This window comes from Clupea harengus, chromosome 12 (assembly GCF_900700415.2).
Source record: "Clupea harengus chromosome 12, Ch_v2.0.2, whole genome shotgun sequence".
Lineage (NCBI taxonomy): Eukaryota > Metazoa > Chordata > Actinopteri > Clupeiformes > Clupeidae > Clupea > Clupea harengus.
The window spans coordinates 20,434,864-20,459,828 of NC_045163.1; the positions used below are offsets into that span (position 1 = coordinate 20,434,864).

At 45.8% G+C, this 24,965-nt stretch overlaps 1 protein-coding gene across 4 annotated transcripts in view; it reads left to right on the plus strand.

Moving 5' to 3' along the window:
* col5a1 (procollagen, type V, alpha 1) overlaps positions 1 to 24,325 on the plus strand; it is an 84,908-nt gene extending 60,583 nt beyond the window's left edge. For 3 of the 4 annotated variants that reach the window (XM_012830170.3, XM_031577313.2, XM_031577314.1), the window contains 36 exons: positions 660 to 767; positions 1,551 to 1,604; positions 2,179 to 2,232; positions 3,230 to 3,274; positions 3,426 to 3,479; positions 4,484 to 4,528; positions 4,660 to 4,713; positions 4,950 to 5,003; positions 5,145 to 5,198; positions 6,496 to 6,603; positions 6,793 to 6,882; positions 7,148 to 7,201; positions 7,645 to 7,752; positions 8,370 to 8,477; positions 9,629 to 9,682; positions 9,817 to 9,870; positions 10,000 to 10,107; positions 10,441 to 10,494; positions 10,605 to 10,712; positions 12,497 to 12,550; positions 12,931 to 13,038; positions 13,153 to 13,206; positions 13,462 to 13,515; positions 13,687 to 13,740; positions 13,888 to 13,941; positions 14,226 to 14,333; positions 14,573 to 14,626; positions 14,817 to 14,870; positions 15,115 to 15,222; positions 15,516 to 15,605; positions 15,778 to 15,831; positions 16,272 to 16,527; positions 16,973 to 17,085; positions 18,123 to 18,191; positions 20,528 to 20,761; positions 21,559 to 24,325. In XM_012830170.3, coding sequence (XP_012685624.2) covers positions 660 to 767; positions 1,551 to 1,604; positions 2,179 to 2,232; positions 3,230 to 3,274; positions 3,426 to 3,479; positions 4,484 to 4,528; positions 4,660 to 4,713; positions 4,950 to 5,003; positions 5,145 to 5,198; positions 6,496 to 6,603; positions 6,793 to 6,882; positions 7,148 to 7,201; positions 7,645 to 7,752; positions 8,370 to 8,477; positions 9,629 to 9,682; positions 9,817 to 9,870; positions 10,000 to 10,107; positions 10,441 to 10,494; positions 10,605 to 10,712; positions 12,497 to 12,550; positions 12,931 to 13,038; positions 13,153 to 13,206; positions 13,462 to 13,515; positions 13,687 to 13,740; positions 13,888 to 13,941; positions 14,226 to 14,333; positions 14,573 to 14,626; positions 14,817 to 14,870; positions 15,115 to 15,222; positions 15,516 to 15,605; positions 15,778 to 15,831; positions 16,272 to 16,527; positions 16,973 to 17,085; positions 18,123 to 18,191; positions 20,528 to 20,761; positions 21,559 to 21,705 — 3,033 coding nt within the window. In that variant the 3' untranslated portion in view covers positions 21,706 to 24,325. Of the gene's footprint in view, positions 1 to 659; positions 768 to 1,550; positions 1,605 to 2,178; positions 2,233 to 3,229; positions 3,275 to 3,425; positions 3,480 to 4,483; positions 4,529 to 4,659; positions 4,714 to 4,949; positions 5,004 to 5,144; positions 5,199 to 6,495; positions 6,604 to 6,792; positions 6,883 to 7,147; positions 7,202 to 7,644; positions 7,753 to 8,369; positions 8,478 to 9,628; positions 9,683 to 9,816; positions 9,871 to 9,999; positions 10,108 to 10,440; positions 10,495 to 10,604; positions 10,713 to 12,496; positions 12,551 to 12,930; positions 13,039 to 13,152; positions 13,207 to 13,461; positions 13,516 to 13,686; positions 13,741 to 13,887; positions 13,942 to 14,225; positions 14,334 to 14,572; positions 14,627 to 14,816; positions 14,871 to 15,114; positions 15,223 to 15,515; positions 15,606 to 15,777; positions 15,832 to 16,271; positions 16,528 to 16,972; positions 17,086 to 18,122; positions 18,192 to 18,257; positions 18,327 to 20,527; positions 20,762 to 21,558 lie in introns of all 4 variants that reach the window. The other variant, XM_012830171.3, reaches the window with a different exon arrangement.
* Positions 24,326 to 24,965: the final 640 nt, after the last annotated feature.

Below are 24,965 nucleotides of genomic sequence, written 5' to 3' on the forward strand. Positions count from 1 at the left end.
TATGAGAACACTGATGTCTCCGTACCCTTCTCACATTTCTTCAAAGCTGACACAAGAATAGTTGACATAAAAGTGGAGAAATAATAGAGAAAATAAAAGGGGGTTTCTATAGCAGCCATTATTCGCTCCACACCAAAGCCCTCTGTCCCGCCCATTAAGCCCTGTCTTATGCCCATTCGTGCCTTTGTTCGACCCAGTCACCGGGGAAGGAGTGAGAATGATAGGAAAGAAGAGAATGAAAAAAAGGAGAGAGAGAGAGTGAGGGGAAGAAGCGAGGGAAGCAAGGGACCGGTCTGTGTATTAATCCCTTCAAAAGAAAGGGAGTCAAGGATGTGGAGCAGACCGATGAAAGTCAAAAGATTGAGTCCAAAACTCACTTCTCGGGCCTGACCAGAATTGAAATGCACTCTGCAAGAAATTGTTTGTGTCTGTGTGTGTGTGTGTGTGTGTGTGTGTGGGTGGGTGGGTGTGACAGAGAGATAGGTATATAAAAACTGAAAGAGACTGTGTATTTGTGTTCCCTAATAACAGGGTTTGGACGTCAGTGCTGAAAGATTCAGATGTGCATTATACCCCATTTATTCACACCTTTCAGTGCTGAAAGACTCCGACGTGTATTATAACCCATTTATTCACACCTTTCTGTGCTGTGCCTCCAGGGAGAGCTCGGAGCCTCTGGACCCAGAGGAGAGGATGGACCAGAGGGACCCAAAGGAAGGTCAGGTCTCCCAGGAGACCCAGGCCCTCTCGGAACCACAGGAGAAAAGGTGTGTGTGTGTGTGTGTGTGTGTGTGTGTGTGTGTGTGTGTGTGTGTGTGTGTGTGTGTGTGTCTTGACTACAACTGAGAAATGTTACATGTATATGTCTGTGTGTGTGCTTGTGCCTATACCAGAGAAAATAGATGTACACCTTGTATACTGTACGTGTGTCTGTGTAAAACGATGGAGGAATGTGCTGTTGATGTGTGTGTGCAGTTAGTCTGCGTTTGTGTGTGTGTGTGTGTGAGTAAGTACTTGTTCTTAATTGCTTGTTCTCAGTATCCTAGAAACTTCAGGTCAGGTAGGCCCAAATGAGCAACCGAGCTAGCTGTTAGCGTGTGGCAGGTGAAGAAACACTAGCCCTCTTAACCTGTCCCCATGGAGACGCCGCTGCATCTTAATTAAGACCCGTCTCAGGACCGGCACTCCCTGCCTCGTTTAGGGAGCTATTTCAGGAGGCTGCTCTTCTCATGATAATCACTCTGGGGGCTCACTTACAGACCTCCAGCTTATTTTAAGGATCCCGCCACCCACTCACAACCGCCCCCCCCCCCCCCTCCAGTTCTCACAGTTATGCAAGTGAAGGAGAGTATTTGGGGTTCACAGTGACCTGGATAGGTAAACCAGGGAATATATAAGAGTAAATGACGGTGCTGTTCTGAGGTGTATGTGGGTTAGGTGATGTATGAGTAAATGACGGTGCTGTTCTCAGGTGTATGTGGGTTAGGTGGAGTAAGAGGGGATGATGATGGTGTTGGATGTTTACTTTTGTCTTCACCTTCTTTCACCAGGGTAAACTGGGCGTGCCCGGCTTGCCAGGTTATCCAGGAAGACCAGGACCAAAGGTAAGATCGACCCTGTCTTCTCCTCCAGTGTGTTTTTGTGTATGTGTTTGTTTTATGCCTGCATGCTGTCTGTCTTTGTGTTGGGTGAGTTTTGGGGTGATCGTAAGTGCTGCTCTGTGTGTGTGTGTGTGTGTGTGTGTGTGTGTCTGTGTGTGTGTGTGTCTGTGTGGTTGTGAATGTTAGACCTGCTGTGAGTGCAAGGTTGTGTGTGTGTGTGTGTGTGTGTGTGTTTGTGCCTTCTGTTTGAGTTGGGGTTTGCCTGTCACGTTACGGTTTGGGAGCTACACGGGGGGGGTGGGGGTGGGTGAGGGGGGGGGCGTGTTTGAACTTCCTGATCAAAGCCTCTCCGTATTGCGCCTTGTGGTGTCAGGCCTCCACTCATCCGCAACCCAGGATGCACTGCTGCACCAGCACTTTTTCCCCTCCACCCGCTCCCTCGCTCTTTGATGGACCTGCAGTTTAATCTCTCGCTCTCTATCTATCTCTCTTTTCTCTCTCTCACCCTCTATGTGTGTGTGTGTGTGTGTGTGTGTGTGTGTGTGTGTGTGTGTGTATCTGTCTCTCTACTCTACAGGGTTCTCAAGGATTTCAAGGATTCCCAGGCGCCAACGGAGATAAGGGCACCAGGGTACGTCAAACTTGCTACACACACACGCACATGCTGCTATATGTATGCTACACTCATTACCTCTAGATAATTACACACAGACACACACACCCACAAAATTTTTCAGTCACTCTCTCTCTCTCTCTCTCTCTCTCCCTCTCTCTCTCTCTCCCCCTCTTCCTCAGAAATTCATTCAGTGGAATCTGTAGTGTGATCCTGAATTTCCCTGCAAAATCCTCATTAGTTTACACATTCAAAGGAGGACAGACAGCAATATTCTGCTAATCCTCACAGATACACTACACACTACCCTACACACACACACACACACACACACACACACACACACACACACACACACAGACACACACAAGATAATGGTATTGGCATTACCACGCTCAGATGCTCAGCGAATTATGGAATCCTCTAATGCTAACATCAGTCTCCTCATTAATTTTGCATCGCAGACAAAACTTCTCATCTCACTTTAAAAACTCCTCTCCGAACTCTTATTTTCCGATGAAGCGCATTGTTGCTGCTGGATAATCAACCTGATTATCCCCACATTGTGTTATTATGTTTTAATAATGAGTAATATCTCATTAAATCCTTGTCTTTCCCCATTTGTTTTGTGGAATCTTGCGAGGGACTTATTTTAATTTTGCAGCAACACAAACACAATTTGTGTTTAAACAGAGCACGGATCTGAAAGAGGAGTAGTCCATAAATTAATAAATATGCCCTGTGAAATGATATTTTTGGAAAAACAGAGCTACCGTTGGTTATTTGAAGATTATTTCCCAATGATGCGGAAGAAAAAGTAAATCATGATCTTGTGTTTACTTTGCTGCCTTCCATACCCTAATGTGAGGTGTTTAATTAGTATGTATAATGAGTAAACACTGGTACATGCTTACTGGCATGCTCGTATAATCATGCATCCTCAGTTATTAACTTTCTTTCTTCCTGTCTCTCTTTCTCCTCTCTTTCTCCTCTCATTCCCCTTCCCCTGACACAGGGAACAGCAGGAAAGCCAGGCCCAAGAGGTCAAAGAGGACCAACGGTGAGTCTCCTGCTGCTGGCGACCTTTCACCTCTACTCCTGTAGCGTGCACCTGCCCGTGCTAATGACTAAGGATGAAGCCTTCACCTCCACCTTCACCTTTTTATTCACCAACATTTTTTTCTTTTCTTCTTTTGCTCCTGTGTCTGTAGGGGCCACGTGGAGAGAGGGGACCCAGGGGCCCAACAGGAAAAGCCGGACCAAAGGTGAGTGGGTTCAGAGGTCAGAGAAGCCCGCTTTGAAGGAGCCCCGAAAGCTTCTGAGTGTCTGCTTCATTAGAAGCACTTCTGCAGCTGCTTCATGCTACGTCAAATCTGAGCTCTGGAGCCTGGTGAAGACGTGTTAGAAACATGCATATCTGCATGTGGTATGCATCTGCATGCATATCATAACATAAACGTATAACATAAACATATAACATAAACTCTCCTGTTTTACCTGGGCCTCTAATGCATTGGCCTCCTGTAAGTTCCCTGATGTCTGACAATTGAAAATTCATTCTAAACACGAACTGATCAAATGAAGGACTTTCCCCCCTAGATCATTAGTGTGGCATACACACGTTGCACACACATGTGTGTGTGTTAAGAGCTTGAACTTAATAGGGTGTGAGTTGTGTGCCAGGCGTAACCCTAGCAGTCAAAGGCAATTGGAGTTGCAAACCTGAAAGAAATGAATGGAGGTTCTACGGGATGTAAAAGTTGAAACATGAAAAGGCTTTCATCAATAAAATTTGGAACAAAATTTCATCCTTTCTGGCCTTCTGGAGTAAAGTGCTGAGTGGCTTGTTGGAGGCTGTGCCATCACTCCTCTCAAGATACATCAGCCGTGCTGTCCAACACCTGCCCTCCCCTCCCCCCCCCCCTTCGTCTCATCACAATTTGGACTGTAGTTATGGAGGGCTGGAGGGCGTGGGGTTTTCAGTCCATTCTAATTAGACTGAGTGAGAGACTGCCAGAGGATCTGTCTTATTCTGCCCGTCTTACAGAACACTTCTGATCCATGTTCAGTCGCAGGTATTAGTCAGCCTCAGACCCTGATGAGTAGACTGTGACACGTAGAATAACTACACTAATTCTCATGGTGCAATACTTATACCAAAACAGTCTGATTAAAGTAACACAACAGCAAAGCTGTTCATTATTTCATGCATTTGCTTGTTTATGTAATGTTGAGTTGGAACCTGACGTTTTTTGGTCCTTCCCAACAGGGTAACTCAGGAAGCGACGGACCCCCCGGACCTCCTGGTGAACGGGTATGTCTCAAACCCCCCCTACACTCAGCTTCATCAGCAATGACTAGTTGGTGGATTGGTCTGTGATGTGGATCTGAAGGGCCATGGTGTAACCCCCCCCCCCCCCCCCAATCTTGTTTTGTTTGTTATAGGGTCTGCCAGGGCCTCAGGGACCAACTGGATTCCCAGGACCAAAGGGACCCCCTGTAAGTAACAACAAGAACCATCTCAATAATTAGTTCTTGTGCAAGGGCAGCATGGTGATATATGGCAAAGATACTGTTATGAAACATTCAGAGGCAAGAATAAATGCCAATGGAAATGGCTTCTTAGCCAAAGGGTTTTCATTAGAGCCAGGTCTGTCGCCAGCATAGCTCATCTGGTTGTTCTGCCTCTGGTCTATTCTAAATGTATTTGTTTGTTTGTTTGTTTGTTTGTGTAGGGACCAGCTGGAAAAGACGGTCTGCCTGGACATCCAGGACAGAGAGGAGAGACTGTAAGTTTTAAAACTCAAACTCACACACACATACACACACACACACACACACACAAACACACACACACACACATACACACACGTTTGCACATCTGCACTCAAAGACACACACCCTTATAACGACCTGTACTATCTCCCCAGGGTTTCCAAGGCAAGACTGGACCTCCAGGACCTCCCGGTGTGGTCGGACCTCAGGTGAGAAACCCCAGTAACGCACAGAGCCATGTACTTCACTCCTAACGAGCGAGAACCCCACTAACACACAGAGCCATGTATTTCACTCCTAACGAGGTCCCGCTAAGAAGGGCTTCCTAAATTGGTCCTCCAAACGATGGTAATCCATCACCCAGTCAGAGGCTTGGAGCACCATGTTAGTGAGCTGCCCATGCACATATTACGTGTGTGAGTGTGTGTGATGTGTGACCTCTGCTGAGTGTGTTCAAAAGTGTAACACTGTGTGTTTGTTTGTGTGTGTTGTGTGTGTGTGTGTGTGTGTGTGTGTGTGTGTGTGTGTGGTCGCTGCAACTGTCTGAACAGTAATACAGTGAGTATGTGGGTGCACAGTTGATGTGAATGCCTGTTTGCAACTGATGGGTAATGGGTGAGAGAGAGTGAGAGAGAGAGAGAATGTCTGTTCCGAATTTTCCAGTGTGGCTCTGTGTCCCTGAAGCTCTCAGGCTGGTGGACGAGATGCTCTTTAAAGAGCATGCATATTCATGAGGGTGTTTTGTTCAAAACGCTCTCTCCACTTTAAGTGTTTTGTGTTATTGCAGACGCAGCTGGATTGCTCACTTCGCACTTCACCCCGCGAACACACACACACACACACACACACACACACACACACATATTCTCCCTCCTGTGCCCTCAGCGGTGTCTAGACTGTCACCATAGAGGCTGAAGAGGGTCATAAGGTGGTCATTAAGCCAAGTCAGGCCCTTGTTTGTCCTGATCTTTGCTGACGGCCGGGACTCATGCGCCTGTTGATTGTTGGATGTGTTAGCAGTCAGAGCCTCATCCATTATGCATGCACAGTCAACATGGATCCACACTCTCGATGCTAATGCCCAGGCACGAATACACACATGCACACACACACACACACACACACACACACACACACACACACACACACACACATATATACACTCACACACACACACACACACACACACACACACACACACACACACACACTCACACACACAAACACAGACAGAGTTTCACATTCTGCTGCAGCCTCCCACGCTTGGATATGCAGGTTAACACATGCGAAATGCACATTCACACACAAGGACACAGATACACGCCCACACACAATGCAAATACACAACAGGCCTTAGTCACACTGGCAGGAAGACACTCTGACACTGATGCTTCGTGGAGGCTTCATTGAGCTGACACTACTCTGGTGAAAGCTCACAGATTTGTACCACATCTCCATCTGGATCACGAAATAGCTCTTACCCATGATGCACTTCTTTGTCCTCAGGGCCCCACAGGTGAGACTGGACCAATGGGAGACCGAGGCCACCCTGGACCCCCAGGTCCACCAGGTGAGCAGGGACTACCTGGAGCTGCTGGAAAGGAGGGAGCCAAGGTGAGTAAACCATGATATAGTGTGATATTTACCACTGTAGTATATTATTTTATTAATATTTTGTTCTAGTGTGTGTTGTTTAGTGTCTTACTGAGTCTTGTATGGAATATAGATTATTGCATTCTTGTGGCCTAATGTGGTCTATTGAGGTCTTTCTGGTCCCAACGGCTGGTTCCCTGTGTTCTGTAGGGAGATCCAGGTCCTGCTGGCCCCTCTGGTAAAGATGGTCCACCTGGCATGAGAGGCTTCCCTGGAGAACGTGGTCTTCCTGGTGCCGTGGTGAGTATTAGAACCTCGCACCTTCTCTCTGTTCACAATGGAACCGTGTTAAAACATCAGGAACCCACGGGAACACACATACTGCAGAGACTTTGTATGTAGTGCACAGAAAATCATTATTGGGAGTCTAATACATTTTTTCAAATAAGAGCTTAGAGTAAGTGTGTTAGAGCAGTGTATGTTGTGGTTAGAGGAGTGTATGTTGTGTTGCAAGAGTATTACTGAAAGTGTGTGTTTGTGTGTGTGTGTGTTCCTCTCTCCTTAGGGTGCCGATGGTCTGAAAGGAAGCGAGGGACCCCATGGCCCACCTGGTCCTGCTGTGAGTTCACTCTCTACCATCTTTCTTTCTTTCTATCTTCTTTTTTCATCTCCCCTCATTTCTATATTTTCTCCTCTGTTTCTCGGTCTATCTATTCCATGTTAGTGGCTCTGCCTCTGTTTTCTTAAGAATCTGTATTTTCCCCCATAATTTAATCTTACTGCTGCGTTATATAAGGTAATAAGATATGTACAGTTATGTAATTCACGCCTAACTACATTACTGAAACGTATTGTCCATGTCATCACTTTCTGACTTTATTGTAGAGGTGAAATATTCTCCACCAGCTTCCATGCATACATAAAAGATTTGCTTATAAATAAATAAGAAGGGACGTAACTCAATAATCGTGGGCTCCAATCGAACTGTTTTGGTCACTCTCTTTCTTTCTCTCTCACTCTCATTTATCTATATCTCTCTTTTTTTCCCTCCTTTTTTTTCAGGGCTCTCCTGGTGAGCGCGGTGCTTCTGGCCCGGCTGGACCCACTGGTCTGCCAGGTCGCCCCGGACTACAGGGACCTCCAGGCCCGCACGGAGAAAAGGGAGGACCGGTAAGCTTGCGTGTGTGTGTGTGTGTGTGTATGTGTGTGAGAGTGTCAGTGTGAGTGTACAGCTGTACTCAGACAGTGCCACCATCTTGAAGACACAGAGCTTTCATAAATATGTCAGGAGTTGAGCATAACTTCCTCCTCACGTCTCCACATTGAGAGCCAGCTGGCAGTAATGACATTACAAGACTAGAGTCAATCTGGCCTAGGGGGGAGCCATAGAGGAGCAGTGTGCTGAGGGCTTCACATCTCAATCATGCCTGTGGCCTGCAGCTTTATCTCTGCCAGGCTGAGATTACGTGTAGTTGTGTTTACTCCGGGTATTGATGTGTCAGTGGTGGTTAGCTTGAGCCAGATCGCTCTTAAGCCTCTGTACTTAACTGACGTGGTGAGTGAAAAGAGAATATTTTTGTGTGTGTGTGTGTGAGAGAGAGAGACTTGTGTGTGTGTGTGTGTGTGTGTGTGTGTGAGAGAGAGTCCTGTGTGTGTGTGTGTGTGTGTGTGTGTGAGAGAGAGAGAGAGACCTGTGTGTGTGTGTGTGAGAGAGAGAGAGAGAGTGTGTGTGTGTGTGTGTGTGTTTCTGCTAGTCTGATCTCAGATGTCTATCTTTGATTTCGTAGGGAGAGAAAGGACCTCAGGGCCCTGCTGGTCGAGATGGCATCCAGGGTCCAGTGGGTTTGCCTGGGCCTGCCGGGCCTCTAGGACCCCCTGGAGAGGATGGAGATAAGGTAAGGGGTGGCAGTGTGTCTCTACCAACACAAAGTCTTTCTGTGTCTCCCTCTTTGTTAAACATTTTCCCATGTCACATTTATCGATGCACCAGTATGTGTATGCATCTCTCCTTCCAATACACACACACACACACACACACACACACACATAGACACACACAACAATCCTCCATTCTCAATAGATGCCTGTCACGATGTTATGGGAGCAGAGACGGTATGGCTAAGAGAGCACACACACAGGATATATACTTTACATTTTAAACTGCAAGATACATTGTAATAACTGAAAAGAACAATACTAAACGAGTAAGGTGTAGCAAAAGTTCTAGCACACCATAGAAAATAAAAAAACTATTAAAAAGGAAGAAACTCTAGCCAACGACGTCTGCTTGAGGCTTGGATTAAACGGCAGGCAATTAGATTTTAGTGACGGAATTTGAGAGACCCGATCTGTGTGCACAGCACCTAACAGAGTGGCAGTGAACAGACATCATTGTGCATTAATATGCACACACTCTCCGCACCCCTACTCCCTCCCTGTGTCTGTCTCTCACACACAAATGCACACTCACTCACATATTACACATTCATTTTGAAGGGATATCTGTCTTAATTGAATCTTCTCTCCTCGGAGAAATTGTCAGCTTCTTAATCACATTAAGCTCCCATCTCTGAACTGTGGGGTATAGGGATGTGTGAGACAGATTGAACACACACACACGCGCGCACGCACACACACACGCGCGTGCGCACACCCACACACACACACACACACACACACACACACACACACACACACACACACACATAGGTCCCAACACACAAACCCCCAATACACGGATGTCAACACGCCTCTTGCATCAACACAGGCTCGCCTGGTAACACTCTCTGCATCTCAACACACTCTGAACTGAACAGGCTCATTCTTATTCTATACACACACACAAACATACTGGTTCTGAGGATTGGTTGGGGATCAAGGTTTTGATCATCACACACACACACACACACACACTAAATACATACACCTGTGACTCCTGCCTTAGACATCCTAATCCGCCCCATTGTGGCATTCTGGACATACGGCTGACATCTTGTTCTGTGATAATACATCGTGACTCATTGTGCTCTCTGCCTCGTGTCCACAGGGAGAGATCGGTGAGTCCGGACAGAAGGGAAGCAAAGGAGATAAAGGAGAACATGTAAGCTCCCAGGCATCATTCATTCTCCACCATATTAGCATTTATCATTGTTCTCTCTAGACTAGACTTCCTAGTCCTGGCGGAGCCATGTTTAATAATGCGCCATTGTTTTCCATTGCTATCTTTGTCTATAGGGTCCCCCCGGTCCAACTGGACCACAAGGACCCGTTGGTCAGCCTGGTCCATCTGTGAGTATCACACCTTTACATCACTTCCTGGTTTTACCATCACATTTGTGATCATTTCCTGCTTCTTGTGATGGTTGTTATTGGTAATCTCAATTTTTACCCATCCATCCATCTCTCTCTGGTGCACAGGGAGCCGATGGTGAGCCTGGACCCAGAGGTCAGCAAGGCCTGTTCGGTCAGAAGGGAGATGAAGGCTCCCGAGGATTCCCCGGACCTCCAGGTCCCGTCGGCCTTCAGGTTAGAGACTATCGACGACTTGGGACATACAGAACCCATTCTAACACTCCTCTTTTCAAACAGCCATCCATCCCACACTGAAGCCAGGCTCAGTGATTCAAAGCAAGCGTTGACCAATAATGTTGAACAGAAGTGCACATTTGCAAAGTAAAGAGAGAGGGATGTATCATGACCACACAGGAGGTGTTAATTATATGTTGAATGCTAAAGAGAGTTAGCTGTGACTCATGTGGGTGACTCATGACTGTGTTATGTGATCTTGATTAAGTGGCTGCTGGTGTGTTGGTGGCTTCTGCGCTGGGCTCATTGGTCTGGTTTTTGTTTCTCACACAGGGACTGCCAGGACCTACAGGCGAGAAGGGGGAGACTGGTGACGTGGGTCAGATGGTGAGAGAGAACTCTTCTTGAAGTATTGGCTCTTCCCTTTCCACAGTTGGTGTTTTTTCTGGTTGTTTCCAAGTGGAATGTTAAATATCCTTCTCTCTCTCTCTCTCTAGGGTCCCCCTGGTCCTCCTGGACCCAGAGGCCCCGCCGGACCCCAAGGAGCAGATGGACCCCAAGGACCCCCAGGGGGCATCGGTAACCCTGGCAACGTGGGAGAGAAGGTAGAACACAAACCGTCCCTCTCGCCACACACACTCACATCAGTCATCATTGTATCTGTGTCCCAAAAACTCACCATATCTACAGTATACATTTACACCCTTAAGAACTGTATGGAAGGATAACGTACACATGTCTTCGCTATATGTGCGTCGGGACAGATTGTTTATATGTGTGTGTGTGTGTGTGGTGTGTGTATATGTGTTTGTATGTGTGTGTGTGGGTGTATGTGTGTGTACGTGTGGTGTGTGTGTGTGTGTGTGTGTGTGTGTATGTGTGGTGTGTGTGTGTGTGTGTGTGTGTATGTGTGGTGTGTGTGTGTGTGTGTGTATGTGTGGTGTGTGTATGTGTGTGTGTGTGTGTGTGTATGTGTGGTGTGTGAGACTGCAGGCCGGCTGAGCAGAGATGCTAAGAGCACTCTAAAGCGCTGCTGCCTCATTAATATTGCAACTGGCCATTCAGCGGAATGATCAAGTTTAAAGCGCTAAAACCTCTTTTGCACTTTCACTCTAATAGATGTGTGATAGAAAGAGAGAGAGTGAGAGAGAAAGAGAGTGTGTGTGTGTGTGTGTGTGTGTGTGTGTGTGTGTATGTGCAAGCATTCTTGCGAATGTGTGGTCTGTCCTCGGTAAGGCATCTTTGTATTATTTAAGTACCTCTTTCAAAGTGTCTGAGCTTTTGTGTGTGTGTGTGAGTGTGTGTTTGCAGATGCACGAGTGTGTGTGTGTGTGTGTGTGTTTGCACATGCGCGTGTGTGTGTGTTTGCCGAGCGCGTTGCCAGCCACTGCCCTCCGTCCAACCCTCTCAGCACTTTTCTCTCCAGCGATGATGATGGTGTGATTTGTTATCTTCTCCGATCGATACAAGCACCTTCATCCCTTTTCTTCAGTGCCACTTTCTCCCTCTCTTTTCTCTCCTAAGGATGCCATCATGACCTAATATGTCATATAGGCTAGAGAAAAGGATAAGTGCACAGAAGACGAGGGGAAAATATAAAGGATGAGGGAAGACAAGCAAACGAAATGGGACAAAGTGGACGAGGAGCGAAGAGCATGGTGGGATAGTAAACAGCCCTTGCTGTTCTATGGGCTTCTAGAGGAGACACTGCAGGAGGTCAAGCAAGTCATACTCTGTCAGACTGGAGGGAGAAGTGTCTTAAAGCTCTTGGTATTTTCTGACTGCCTCTGCAGGTGAATGATCAGTCCCTCTAACTACTGTCAGACAGAGAGGATTGTGGGCAGAACAGCTACTGACCATCTTGAGCATGAGATTGAATAAGCAATAACAGAGTCGAGCTCTGATAAGTATTCAGGTAGTCAGGTAGTCTTTTTTGTCACGGTCTCTTTCTGTGGGGGACTGATGACGGTGATCACTCAGATTTTTGGCTTAAGAAAAGATTGGCCACCATGTGAGATGAGAAATAGCCCCTGATATATGGATGGGCCTGCTGCGAGGATGGGACAGCACACACGTGCAAGTGAACACACACACACACACATCCATCCATTTGTACACAAGTCAGGACTCAGACACTGTGTTAGCTTGTGTGTGTGTGTGTGTGTCTGTGTGTGTGTGTGTGTGTGTGTGTGTGTGTGTGTGTGTGTGTGTGTGTGTGTGTGTATGTGTGTCTGTGTGTGTGTATGAGTGATGGATGTCCACACTCTCTGCCTCCAACTGGCAGTGCAAGGACAGGAGCAGTGACTTTCAGTGCAGTGACCAAACATCCCAAACCGCTCACTCACTCACTCCATCAATCTATCTTTGTGTCTGCTTCTTTTCCTGTCAGGGTGACTCTGGCGAAGCAGGAGAGCCTGGACTGCAGGGAGACCTTGGCCCTCCGGTACGTAGACAAACAACACAACAGCGAACACAATCAAGATTCACCCCTCCAGCTACAAGCACAACACAACCAAAATACACCACCCCAGCTACAAGCACAACACAACCTAAATACACCACACCACACCCAAAATACACCACCCCAGCTACAATCACAACACAATCAAAATACACCACACCAACTATAACTCTAAAATCAACACAGCTTATCACAGCACAACAAACAGTATGTGTACTTCACACCTAAAATGTTGTATAACACAATATCACCAAGCTAACTACAGATGGGTGGTCGATTGCTGGTTGCTTTTAGGTATTGTTAAAGTGATTAGTTAATCCGGTTTGCTTTGGATTGTAATAATGAGTTCTGTTTTGGTCCAGGGTCCAAGAGGCGAGCATGGAGAGAAGGGAGAATCTGGTCCTGCTGGTTCCTCTGGCCCTCCAGGTCCCAAAGGTCCACCTGGAGATGACGGTCCTAAAGGCAGCCCTGTAAGTGCTGGTCTTGTTCTGATCCAGAGCAGCTCCGCATGTGCACTCTGTCTGCTCTCATTATCGGCACTCTTGACTGGCGGCACGCTAATGATGTGATGTGTCTCTTCTCAGGGTCCAAGCGGTTTCCCTGGTGATCCTGGTCCTCCTGGCGAGACTGGTCCCGCTGTAAGTTTACTTCTCATCCTGAAAGGATAAAATATAGATAAGACGATATATTAAAATATGTTAGATTGCACTGTGAACTCAGAAATGGGCCACTAAGCAAAAATAGTTTACGTATTCTTGTGTCTAGATCTGCTGATTTACCTTTAATGTACTATATAAATAAACTGGCCTTGCCTTTTATACCACTCTATTACTCAAGCGCCCTTTGACAGGAAGTGACATCGCAACCCATTAACATGTATTTTCTCCTTGCAGGGTTTGGATGGCGCTTCAGGTGACAAGGGTGATGACGGGGAGGCTGGTCAGCCGGTGAGTTTGCATCACAGTTAATCATCCCATCCACTAATGATTTGAAGGAAGTTTGAATATCATAAAGGCTCTACGATGTCTGTCATTGTATTTCAGGCACATGATACAGTAACAGTTCTCTCATCCTCATTTTCTCTCTCTCTCTCTCTCTCTCTCTCTTCTGTCTGCTAGGGTTCTCCCGGACCCACTGGTGAGGCAGGTCCATCTGGTCCTCCAGGAAAGAGGGTAGGCCTTTCTCATCATATCTACTCCATGCAGTCATTCCAGTTGTAAGCCAGAGAATGTCACTTCATATATTTGTCTCTCTATTATTCCCTCTCCCTCTCTCTCTCTCCCCCCCCCTTTCTCTCTCTCTCTCTCGTCTCTGTGTAGGGTCCCCATGGACCTGCTGGGCCTGAGGGAAGACAAGGAGAAAAGGGAGCCAAGGTGAGAAACAAACACAGAGATAGAAATACACACAAGCATACACATACAGACACACACACACACAAGGAATACAGGACACAGACACACACACAAAGAAATTAAGGACACAGACATAAAGAAATGCAGGACACACATACATACGCTCACAAAAACCTACAGAAAACACACAAACCCACACACTAGCATTTACAAAGCAGAACCAAGAAATGACCTGACAGACACACATGTAAACACACAAACAAACCACACAATAAACCAACTCAACGATGCTCATTGTTTTTTAGGGTGAATCTGGTCTGGAAGGTCCTCCTGGAAAGACTGGACCTGTTGGGCCTCAGGGTATGCCTGGCAAACCCGGTTCTGAGGGTCTGAGAGGCATCCCTGGTCCAGTGGTGAGTCCCTCTAATCTTTACAGGATGTAATTGGATTTTCTAGCCGCTGCGCGGCAAACAGAATACAGATGATTTCCTTGTTGATTCTGGAGCTTTGGGAGTGCGTTGTGTTTGTTCTAAACAGGCGGAATGAGATTGGGAAAAATGTCTCTACTTTAGGGGTCAATATAGTATTTTTTAAAGATTTCTTAGAGTATTTCTGCTGTTGCTTTGGTTTGATTCTGTGTGGTTCTGTGTAGGGAGAACAAGGTCTGCCCGGTTCCCCCGGCCCTGATGGACCTCCTGGACCTATGGTAGGTTCTCCGTCTTACTCGGCATTTTATACATACGAATGAAAAGATGATTACCATAGACACTAAAGTCATTAGTCTCATTCTCTCTGTTCTCTCTTTCCTCTTATGTCTGCTCCTCTCCATCCTCCTTTTCCTCTTCCTCCCTTCTTGTTCTCCTTCCCCCTCATTTCCTGCCTCGTCTTGTTCACAGGGTCCTCCCGGCCTGCCAGGACTTAAGGGAGACTCCGGTCTGAAAGGTGAAAAGGTGAGCTCCTCCGTTAGGGCGCGTAGCTGATAGCTGATTAATAAATAATCTCGTCCGAGCCCCGATGCGCGGCTTTGATTGACAGCTGAAAGCTTTGCAGGCACTGACAAGAGAGGCGAGAGAAGCTGCCAGAACCCACTGATGAGTGGATGACTGGTGTGGAGGATGAAAAGAAGTGTGTGTGTTTGTGTTTTTTTGTGTTTTATTTAAAGTTTTTTGACGTTTGTGTTTGATCGATCTGCAGGGTCATCCAGGTCTGATTGGTCTGATCGGACCCCCTGGAGAACAGGGAGAGAAGGGAGACCGAGGCTTGCCCGGACCCCAGGGTCAAGGAGGACCTAAAGGAGACAACGTATGGAACATGGACCCATTTACACACACCTAAATGCAAACCCATAGAAACACACACAGACACACTTCACCGCACACTCCGTTATGATACACACATCCTACTGTAACCTCTTGAACTCCCAAGACGGCATTGTTTTGATACACCGATGAAATACAGCCTCTTGTTATCATCAGCTACTCGCTGCAGTCCTTCTACTGTAACCCTCTGTACAAGTTCACACTGTGCTCACCCAATCACTCGCTCACTCTGTGTGTGTGTCTGTGTGTGTGTCCCCTTCTCCTCCTCTCCTCTAGGGTATCAGTGGCCAGACTGGTCCTCTGGGCCCCATCGGACCCCCAGGATTGCCTGGCCCCCCAGGCCCCAAAGGAGCCAAGGGCTCATCTGTAAGCGCTCTTAGTGGTTATGGCTGTTGGAGAGTGTGCCTCTCTCTCTTTCAGCTTTGATTCTATACTTGGCACCAGAATGTGTGTAAAGCTGTGTTCTTTGTGTGTGTGTGTTTGTGTGTGTGTGTGTGTGTGTGCCTCCATTGAACACTCTCTGTTTCTCTCTCTCCAGGGTCAGACAGGTCCTAAGGGAGAGCATGGTGTTCCTGGTCCCCCTGGACCACCTGTGAGTATAAATCAAATGTGTAACTTAACACACATTTCATATCTATGTCATGCCTCACTCCTACATCAGATCTAATTCATGTTCTGCTCCCATACAAACCATACTTCATATTCTCCCACACATCACATGTAGCTCATAGCTCGCTCTCACATAGAAAGCATCTCATCCGTCTCCATCTATCATAACAGCGTTTATCTGATAAGAAATGCTCTAAAGGATTGACTCAGTCTTGGATTAAAATGTCACTTCCAAAACATTATGGTGCATAATATATATATATATATGGGGTCCTTTCAAATAATTGAAGAAATACATTTCTAAAATGTTTTTCTTAAATTATTCGTAATCGTCCTTTCAAATTATTTAAGAATTCTGATCCTTCTTGTAACAAATATCCTATTTCTCTCCCGTCTTTCTCTCTCTCTCTCTCATGCTCAAAGGGTCCCCCCGGCGATGTCATCCATCCTCTGCCTATAATGAGCTCTCCCAAGCGTTCCAAGAGGAACATCGACGCCAGCCAGTTGATGGAGGACGATGCCAACTATAAGGATTACGACGATGGCATGGAGGAGATCTTTGGCTCGCTCAACTCCCTCAAGCTGGAGATCGAGCAGATGAAGCACCCGCTGGGAACCCAGAACAACCCCGCCCGTACCTGCAAGGACCTGCAGCTGTGCCACCCAGACTTCCCCGATGGTACACACACTCACACAGACACACACACACGCACACACATCAATCAGGCAAGGTCCTGCAGCTATGCCTGCCCTTTTCTGAATTGCACATATGAAAGCTCACACACACACATACACACACACAGTACATGTGCACAAGAATGTGTATTCACACACATCCAAACCTCCTCAAGCCAGAACTATATTATGAGTAATTAAACCATTTAGAATGAAATCAATTTGTTTTAATTAAGCCGAGTTAGGAGGAAACTGGACGTGCTTCATTACCCCCACAGTGGCCGACTGTGGCGCCGACCTGGCCCAGACTGGACTAGCAGCTCAGACTGAGGCTGCTCAATCGATCAGTTGATGAATCAAGAGACGTATTTATGGATGCGGGGCCCGGATGATTTATGCTGAGGTTTTGGGTCTAACTCTAGTTCTGGTTGTGGTTGTCTTGCCGCCAGGTGACTACTGGGTCGATCCCAATCAGGGTTGCTCGCGTGACGCCTTCAAGGTCTACTGCAACTTCACTGCGGGAGGCGAGAGCTGCATCTTCCCCGACAAGAAGAGCGAAGGGGTGAGAACTTTGTTTTTTTTCCCACTCACCTGATGATTCCCCCAGAGCCATTACCCTGATTCCCTCAAAACCACTCACCTGATGGACCAGCCAATCAAAAACCCATCTGGGTCAGGAGGTTACTTGATTTCCTAAAATCTCTTACCTTCCCTCAGTGTCACATTATCAGCCCTAAATCCTCACTTTCACAGCAACCCTTCCCCCTTCATCACAGGGCCCCCGTAACCCTCTGTCCTTGAGGTATTACCACTGCCAGACTATAGGCTCTTTCATGCCACTTAGGTCCACTACCTCCATTCTCTCCCCCCGTGAGTGATGTGTATCCGGGTCAGCCGAATGGGGAAGTTGTACTGCAATAATGTTTTCTATGATGATGAAATCGGTGTCTAAATATGTGTATTTGTGTGTGCCTCGTACTGAACTCGACTGTCAATAACGTCTCTTCTACTCATGTGTTTGTGAATACACCAAGACAGGAGGATGCCGCTATCTGTCTGTCTGTGTATGTGTGTTTGGATGGGTGTCTGTGTGGACTAATTATCTTTACTCATAAACAAAACAATTGCAGGAGCTGTCAATCACTTACCTCAGGATAATGGCCTCTCCACCTTCATAGTCTTTCTTCTGTCTTTGTGTATGTGTGTGTGGGTGTGTGTTTGCGTGGTTGTCTTTCCATTAAAAACCAGCAAGTGCAACACCACATTTTCATATATTACACACACACACACACACATTTCCAAATTAACATGCCACATTAATTCATTTTCAGGTTTAATTTCTGGGAAGTAGTTCCATGTGTACATGTGTACAACACGCACGCATGCAAACACACACACAATTTGTTTATGTTTTCGTGTGTATGTGTGTTGACTATCATCTTTTCTAACTCCTACATTGGTAAATTGCTTCATGATGGAGTGTGTGTGTCTGTGTGTGAGTCTGTCTGTCTGTCTCTGTGTGTGTGTGTATGTCTGTGTCTTGCTTTCATGTTTTCTACGTGTAACCGCTCTCTCTCCCCTCTTACTGTGGTGTCCCAGACGAGACTCACCTCCTGGGTGAAGGAAACTCCGGGCTCCTGGTTCAGTGAATTCAAACGTGGTAAACTGGTAAGCGTCCCCAACCTGCCCCCCTCCCCCTGAGCACCCCCCCTGACTTGGTCTCGTATTTTACAGAGCAAAATGGCTCGCTGGCCCAAAGACACCCCTGGCACTTGGTATAGTCACTACAAGCGCGGTTCTCTGGTAAGTGCACCTGACCCAGGGTCCCGAGAGGCCGGGCTGGCTTGCCGGTTCTCTCCGGGCCCACGGTTCTGCATGCGTCTTTGGTCTGGACTGTAGATCTGCTCTCGGCTTCTCCTACGGTGCGGCGCTCCGAGCCAACTCACCTTCAGAAACAACAGCAAAGGTGTGGCCTCAAAGGCTTATGGGTAAAAGAGGAGTGTTGGTACACTTTTGCCATGGTGACAGTAAGGAGAATTACATTAAATTACAGTAGATACTTCTGCTTTTTATGGCATAAATCCATCTCCTTACCTGTTGTTTTATCACTTGTGTATTGGTATTACGACCATGACAAAGTGTGCCTGCTTCAGAATTTTACCTGTGGAGTCAGAAAGTGACACCTTAATGTGACTGAGTGCTCTACTGAGTTATATAGTCTACAGCAAACCCAGGACAAGGAAGTGCTGAAGGTGAATGGTATTGCACCATGTCAGCCATTTTGGAATTGTATATGCACTCTTAGTTTCCTGTAGCCCAGCTGTAGTACTCAGTCACTGCCCATGGGGCTTCTGGGTACCAGGCCTTCACTTGCGGCTGTGACGGAGAGGTAATATGTATTCCTTGGTGGTGGTGGTGTTTCCATGGCAATGTGGGGGCTGATTGGGCACACGTGGGTGGTGGTAGTTGGAGGGGAAGGGAAGGGGGGGTTTGTTTGTTTATTGTTCTCTCCGGTTTGGGCACTGGAGACAGTAAACACCCCCCTTCGCTGAGCCAGAAACACATATACCAGGACACAGACTGGGGACGGATAACCAAGTTTTGATCTCTCTCATTAATGCCAATTTACATAATAAATTGCACATATACAATTCACTTACATTCAGATTATAATGAGCTAAATTATAATTGAACTGTATTTAAGATATATTTTACCACGTGTGGTAATGGTTATCCAGTCAAGGTGTGTGTCCGTGTGTGCGTCTCTTGGTGTGATGTGCATGAGGCAGAGTGAAAAGAAGTGTGTAAGACCGGACGATGTGTATGGACCTGAGTAAGTATTGTGTGTGTGTGCATCAAGCTCTTGGAACAGCATGGCACTGCTTGCATCCTGCATGCCTCAGCTCTCTCAGTCAGTCATGTGTGTGAGTGCAACAGTGATGGAGGTGCAGACAGAGCACAGCAGCGGTTGGTATGACAACAGAACAGCCAAAACATTTGCCTTGCTTGGTGCAAATGTTACATCACACCAATCCTAAAAAGTAAACAGGTCAAATAAAAGTTGTCCATGTTACACAATATGTTACACAAATGTCAGAAAACAGTTTAGGTTTGTTGTGGATAAAGTAGGATTTTCAGCAGGAGTTGAAAATATACCCATACAAATTATGTAAATGCAGTTCTTCACCATGGATGTTAATGAAACGGTTCAGGAAGGAAACCTCATAGCCTGACTACAAATGAACACACACACTCCCAAGTCTTCAGCAAATGTCCAGCATTATATCTTGGAAAATACAACCTTATTCTCCCGGTGTCACGGAGCAGTGAATTATGGATAATAAAGCATTTAGACTCCGATATCCACTTGCTATCAAACATGACAGTGAACTGTGGTATGGAGGCAGGCCAGACCTCTAGAATGCTACCGCTGTCACATACGGCATTGCAGCATTCCATAACTGTCAGTTAACCGCAAAAAAAATATCAATGAATGGCCAAGGCTTTGACAGACACTGTCTGATTGGAGCAGTGAGTTATGGGTAATGAGGTTGAACACACCTCAGGCTGCTAAGAGCAGTGAATTATGGGTAATGGGGTTAGCACTCCTGCGGCTGTTCAGACAAGTGAATTATGGTTAATTATGTTAACACTACAGCCTGATGAGAGCAGTGAGTTATCTGTAATGAGGTTAATACCCCTCGGGTTACTCAGAGCAGTGATTTATGGGTAATGATTTTGAACACATCTATAACATGATAATAGGAATAAGAATCCAAAAATACTTTTTTTCTAAAAATATAGTATATTACATTGATACGGCAGTCGTAACAGGAGACATGGTAATGTCCATCAAAAAGTCTTAGGCTGAGTAGAATATTAGGGTGTGATGTGTAGAGGGAAATGCTAAATGATATGACACTAGTCTCTGTACAGCTTGTTATTCTTGAACACCTTGTAGATCGTTTCTCTTTGTGTGTGTGTTTCTATGTGTGTGTGTGTAGCTCTCGTATGTGGACGCAGAGGGTAACCCCATTGGCGTGGTGCAGATGACCTTCCTGCGGTTGCTTAGCGCCACGGCCCGCCAGAACCTGACATACAACTGCTACCAGACGGTGGCGTGGCACGACCCGGAATCCGACTCGTATGACAAGGCCATCCGCTTCCTCGGCTCCAACGATGAGGAGATGTCCTACGACAACAACCCCTACATCAGAGCCGTCGTGGACGGGTGTGCGGTAAGTTGGATGGAAAAGAAAGAAGTGTTTGCTTAGTGCTCTTTTTTTGAGGAAAGGTTCACTATATTTCATGAATAGGGCTGTTCGCTGAGACTGTGACACTCTGAGGACGAAATGGTTCAGATCATATCTTCCGTGGAACTGCTTGAAATAAAAAAAAAGGACCTGGGTGAGGACAGATGTAGGTTCAGAAGATTGTGCGATTCATTCAGCAACTTCACAGAGGATCCGCTGACATTTATTTGGTAATCAGTTAGGCTTGGCACAGAGCCAGAGGCATGGGTAATTAGAGAATGGGAGCTGATTACAGCGACTCCAACAGAAAGGGCCCAGGGTTGATGTCCAGGTCAACAGCTTTCTTCCGGGACGCTTTTATTAATGGAACTTCCGCTAGCAGAGCATGATCATTACCTGCCCGAGATGCCCCGTGGAGCACATTCGACACAGACACTTACCACTTAGTGTTGTGTGGGATGAGTTTCATCCAGTAGATTGAACATTAGCTGGATTAAGCAGTTGAGTTGTTTTAAAGCAGTGAGTAAGCCAAGGATCTGTTTGAGTTTGTTCCTGCATATAACAGGAATACACCCACGGGATTTTAACATGCATCTCAATTTTGTGAAATGACAGACCAGCGATCAGACAGCAATTTTTTTCTGCCAGTCGGTTAAAGTAACTGCTTCATTACAATTGACAAACTTTGAGTTACAAGACCAACACAGCGTAGTCACTGTATCACTTTAAACAAGCATACCTTATGACTAATGGACTTTTCCTCTGTTTTGATTCCTCTGCAGTTGAAAAAGGGCTACGAAAAGACTATTCTTGAGATCAGCACGCCAAAGGTGGAACAGGTACCATTCGTAGACGTCATGTTCAACGACTTTGGCGGAGCAACGCAGAAGTTCGGCTTCGAAGTGGGACCAGCCTGCTTCATCGGCTAAGACTGTTCTCTGAACGTCCAATGAAAAAAAGAAAAAAACACACACACTCACAATTTTCTCATTCTCTCAGACACTTAACATGAGAAAGAATTCTGACTTATTTGTAAAGCATTTGTGTCTCCATGCAAAACAAACCAACAAACAAACATGTATTACAAAATATCAAGATAACTATATAAAAAAATTGGGAAAAAAATAATTAAGGACGAAAAATTGTAATAATAAAAAAAACGATAAAAAAAAATATCACAGCAACCTTGTAACCTCAGTTTACCCTCTCCCTCACATGCAAGTTTTGAAACTGGATGAGACCCACGCTAGCTAGCTCCACCTGTCTGTCCCCATTACCTCTGACCCCCTGGCCTCCTCCATCTCTCCCTCCATCCCACTCCACCCTCCCGCCCCTCCACCACTCTCATCCGCCATTTCTGGTCTCTCGCGAGGCTAGGACCGGTCTTCAACACGCTGGTCTCTCTCCATGTGATGTGGCCATTTTCCTCCCCTCAGTCTGGTCCCAGTCCCCCCAGTTCTTGCTATGCTTTTGTTTTGTGCATAATTCTCTCCCCATTCTTTCGAATGGTGCTTATTATATAAATATATAAATATTTTTTGTATGTTTGTAAGTACTTTCTGTAAATTTTTTTCTGATAATGTGTCTGTGTTTTTTTTTATATTTCTGGCTTCAAAACGTGCATGTGATATAATGGATGATGAGGAAGAGAGATGCTGTTCCCCACCCCTTCCAAAACCACTCTGAATTGGATGAGACCGCCAAAATAAAACAGGAAACTAAGGTGGTACTGTCTTGTTACCAGTGTAAAGCACGTCTTAATTGTAATTTAACGAATCAAAAAGAGTGATAATAAAAGTCAGAAAAAAAGCACACGAAGCAATGATGTGAGCATTGATTTGCCTGAAAGAAAGAAAGAAAGGAAGCAAAGGTTTTCTCCTGGCAGAAGGCACTCCTGGGCCACTGTGTAGACCAGGAGTGGAGCGGACATCAGCAGCCTGCGGTCACAACAACCTGTTGTCATGGCGACCGGCGGGCGTGGCTTTTATCTCTCCCCCCCCCTCTCCTCACTTGTAACCCCGTCGGAAGAACAGTTACACAGCGGGACAAGTTGTCACGTTATCGAGGAACACAACAGTCGTAAAAAAAATAGGTGCTACTTCATTCTCTCTGTGGTGCTATATATTGTTTTGTTTTTCAATTTTTTTACTGTTAATAAAAACAAATGATTCACTGACGTTTTTTGTCCGACTGTTAGCGCGTCTCCCTGCCACTCACATTCCCCTAAGACAGGGGGCGCCATGCTGTGCCTGAGCGGGAAATATTTTACTGCATGCCAATCCATCATATTCACTCATAGAACAGATTGATGTTTTATTTCGTTGTTATTTGCTGTCATGTATTTTTTTTCTGTGTTTGTTTACGTCGAATGTCTTTCTTTCATGGCCCACGCAGAAACCACACTTGTCAGAGGACTGAGTGAGCACTGCAGATTGTAGGAGGAAATCAGATCAGTCCAGCCACATCTTATTAGTGCAGTGCTAATATGGTCATATCGCTAATTAGAGGTAGCCAGAGCCTAGACCGAATGTCAGCTGAAAGTGGCCACTATTGCTAATGCAGGAATGTCAGTCCTCCCTGGCCAGTTACCATTCCGAACCCATCTTGCTGGCTGTCAGTGGCCCTTTACTCTCAGACGTCTATCTTTCCTCGTGTTGTTTTGTTGGTGGAGGGGTGTTCCAGTCGTTTGGGTGTCAGGGGAAAAGGGGCGTGGTGGGGTGCTTAAATCACCCTCCCTCCCCCCAAAGAATTCCAAAGCTTTTTCGCCAAGAAGGGGAGCCTTAGGTGATGCACCTGAGGTCCTCCAGTCTCTTGTCTTATTCTTCCTCTCCTTGCTCTCCTTTCACCTTCAGAGACTTGAAGGCCACAGTCACTTAATTTAAAGACCTAATGTTCATATGGTGGACTGTCGCTGGTTGCCTTTTTATTCCGTAAGAGTGTGCAGGTGCCCCCCCCCCCCCTTTATGGAGAGTAGGCGCAACTATCTCATCACACTGCACATTAAGAGGAGCCGCTTGAGAGTAATAAATATTATTAATTTTATTTTTTATTATATTGTTAAAATTTTTCTCTGGCTTACTGATGGAAAAGAAAAATCAAGCTTATTTAGAGCGTTTGGGTTTAAGTAATTCTGCTATGATCCAGCTCTCTGTTGCCACTAGATGATGCGCGTTGTACAAACCACACTCTCTAGCTTGTCACCACTGCATCAGCTGATATGATGCCCTTCCTTCTCTCTTGTTTTTTTAATGACTTGAATGACTTTAAAACCACAGAAAGAGTATTGGAAAATATCACTTTAAACTTTTGCTCTCAATTTAAAAAATTAAGCAATAAAACGAATTTCTGTAAATGTTTTAAAACCAGCAGTCATGCTGCCAATTAAGATTCCGTTACTTTTTTTGTTTTTTTTGTTTGTTTTTTCTTGTTCCTTTTTTGGTAATGTTTATCTGTTCGTTCTTTTTCCAATTTTTTTTCCCTTGTCAAACCTGTGTAAGAAAGGATAGATGATATATTGGTTTTTATGTCAATAAATTCAAGTTTACTGTGGCCACACACTCTTGTATGTCTTTTGAAGCATTAAAACTTATCTGTATGCATGAGTTGAAGTTTTCCTCTCCTTGTTATACATTCAAATGACTTGATCTCCAACCCACAATTTTATTCCGATCTATTTCAAGAGTGCTTCTTTGATAAAGCGAGCTGTCATGCATTGTGGATTGGGGAGAGAGCGTTTATGTAACTCTACCTAAGCCATTGTTTTTTTTTTAGTATATTTATTGTATTATTTAAAAAAAATAAATGTAAATGGATACCAGTAGTGCTACTTGAGAAGCCCCCTCTGTATGAAGCTGAATAAAGCGTCATTGTTTTTACTGAGCATCCCCTAAAGGCTATAAGATGATGCATGTTGTGTGTAGGGTGCCTGGAGGGGGGTGGTTGGGAGTGTGTGGTGTGTGTGATCTCTTTGTTTACAGGTTTATGTGCTCCTCACTTGTGCACACAGCCATCGGGTTTTTTACAGGTGACGGACACCTCATTGCCATCACTTGGCTGACAACCGCTCAACTACATACAACCTACAGGGAGGAGGATAATACATCTCCAATTAAAACAGGTTGTGCCTCCAACCTCCTGCACACACAAACACTCTGTACGTACACAGGAGAGATGGAGATTTATGAAGCGA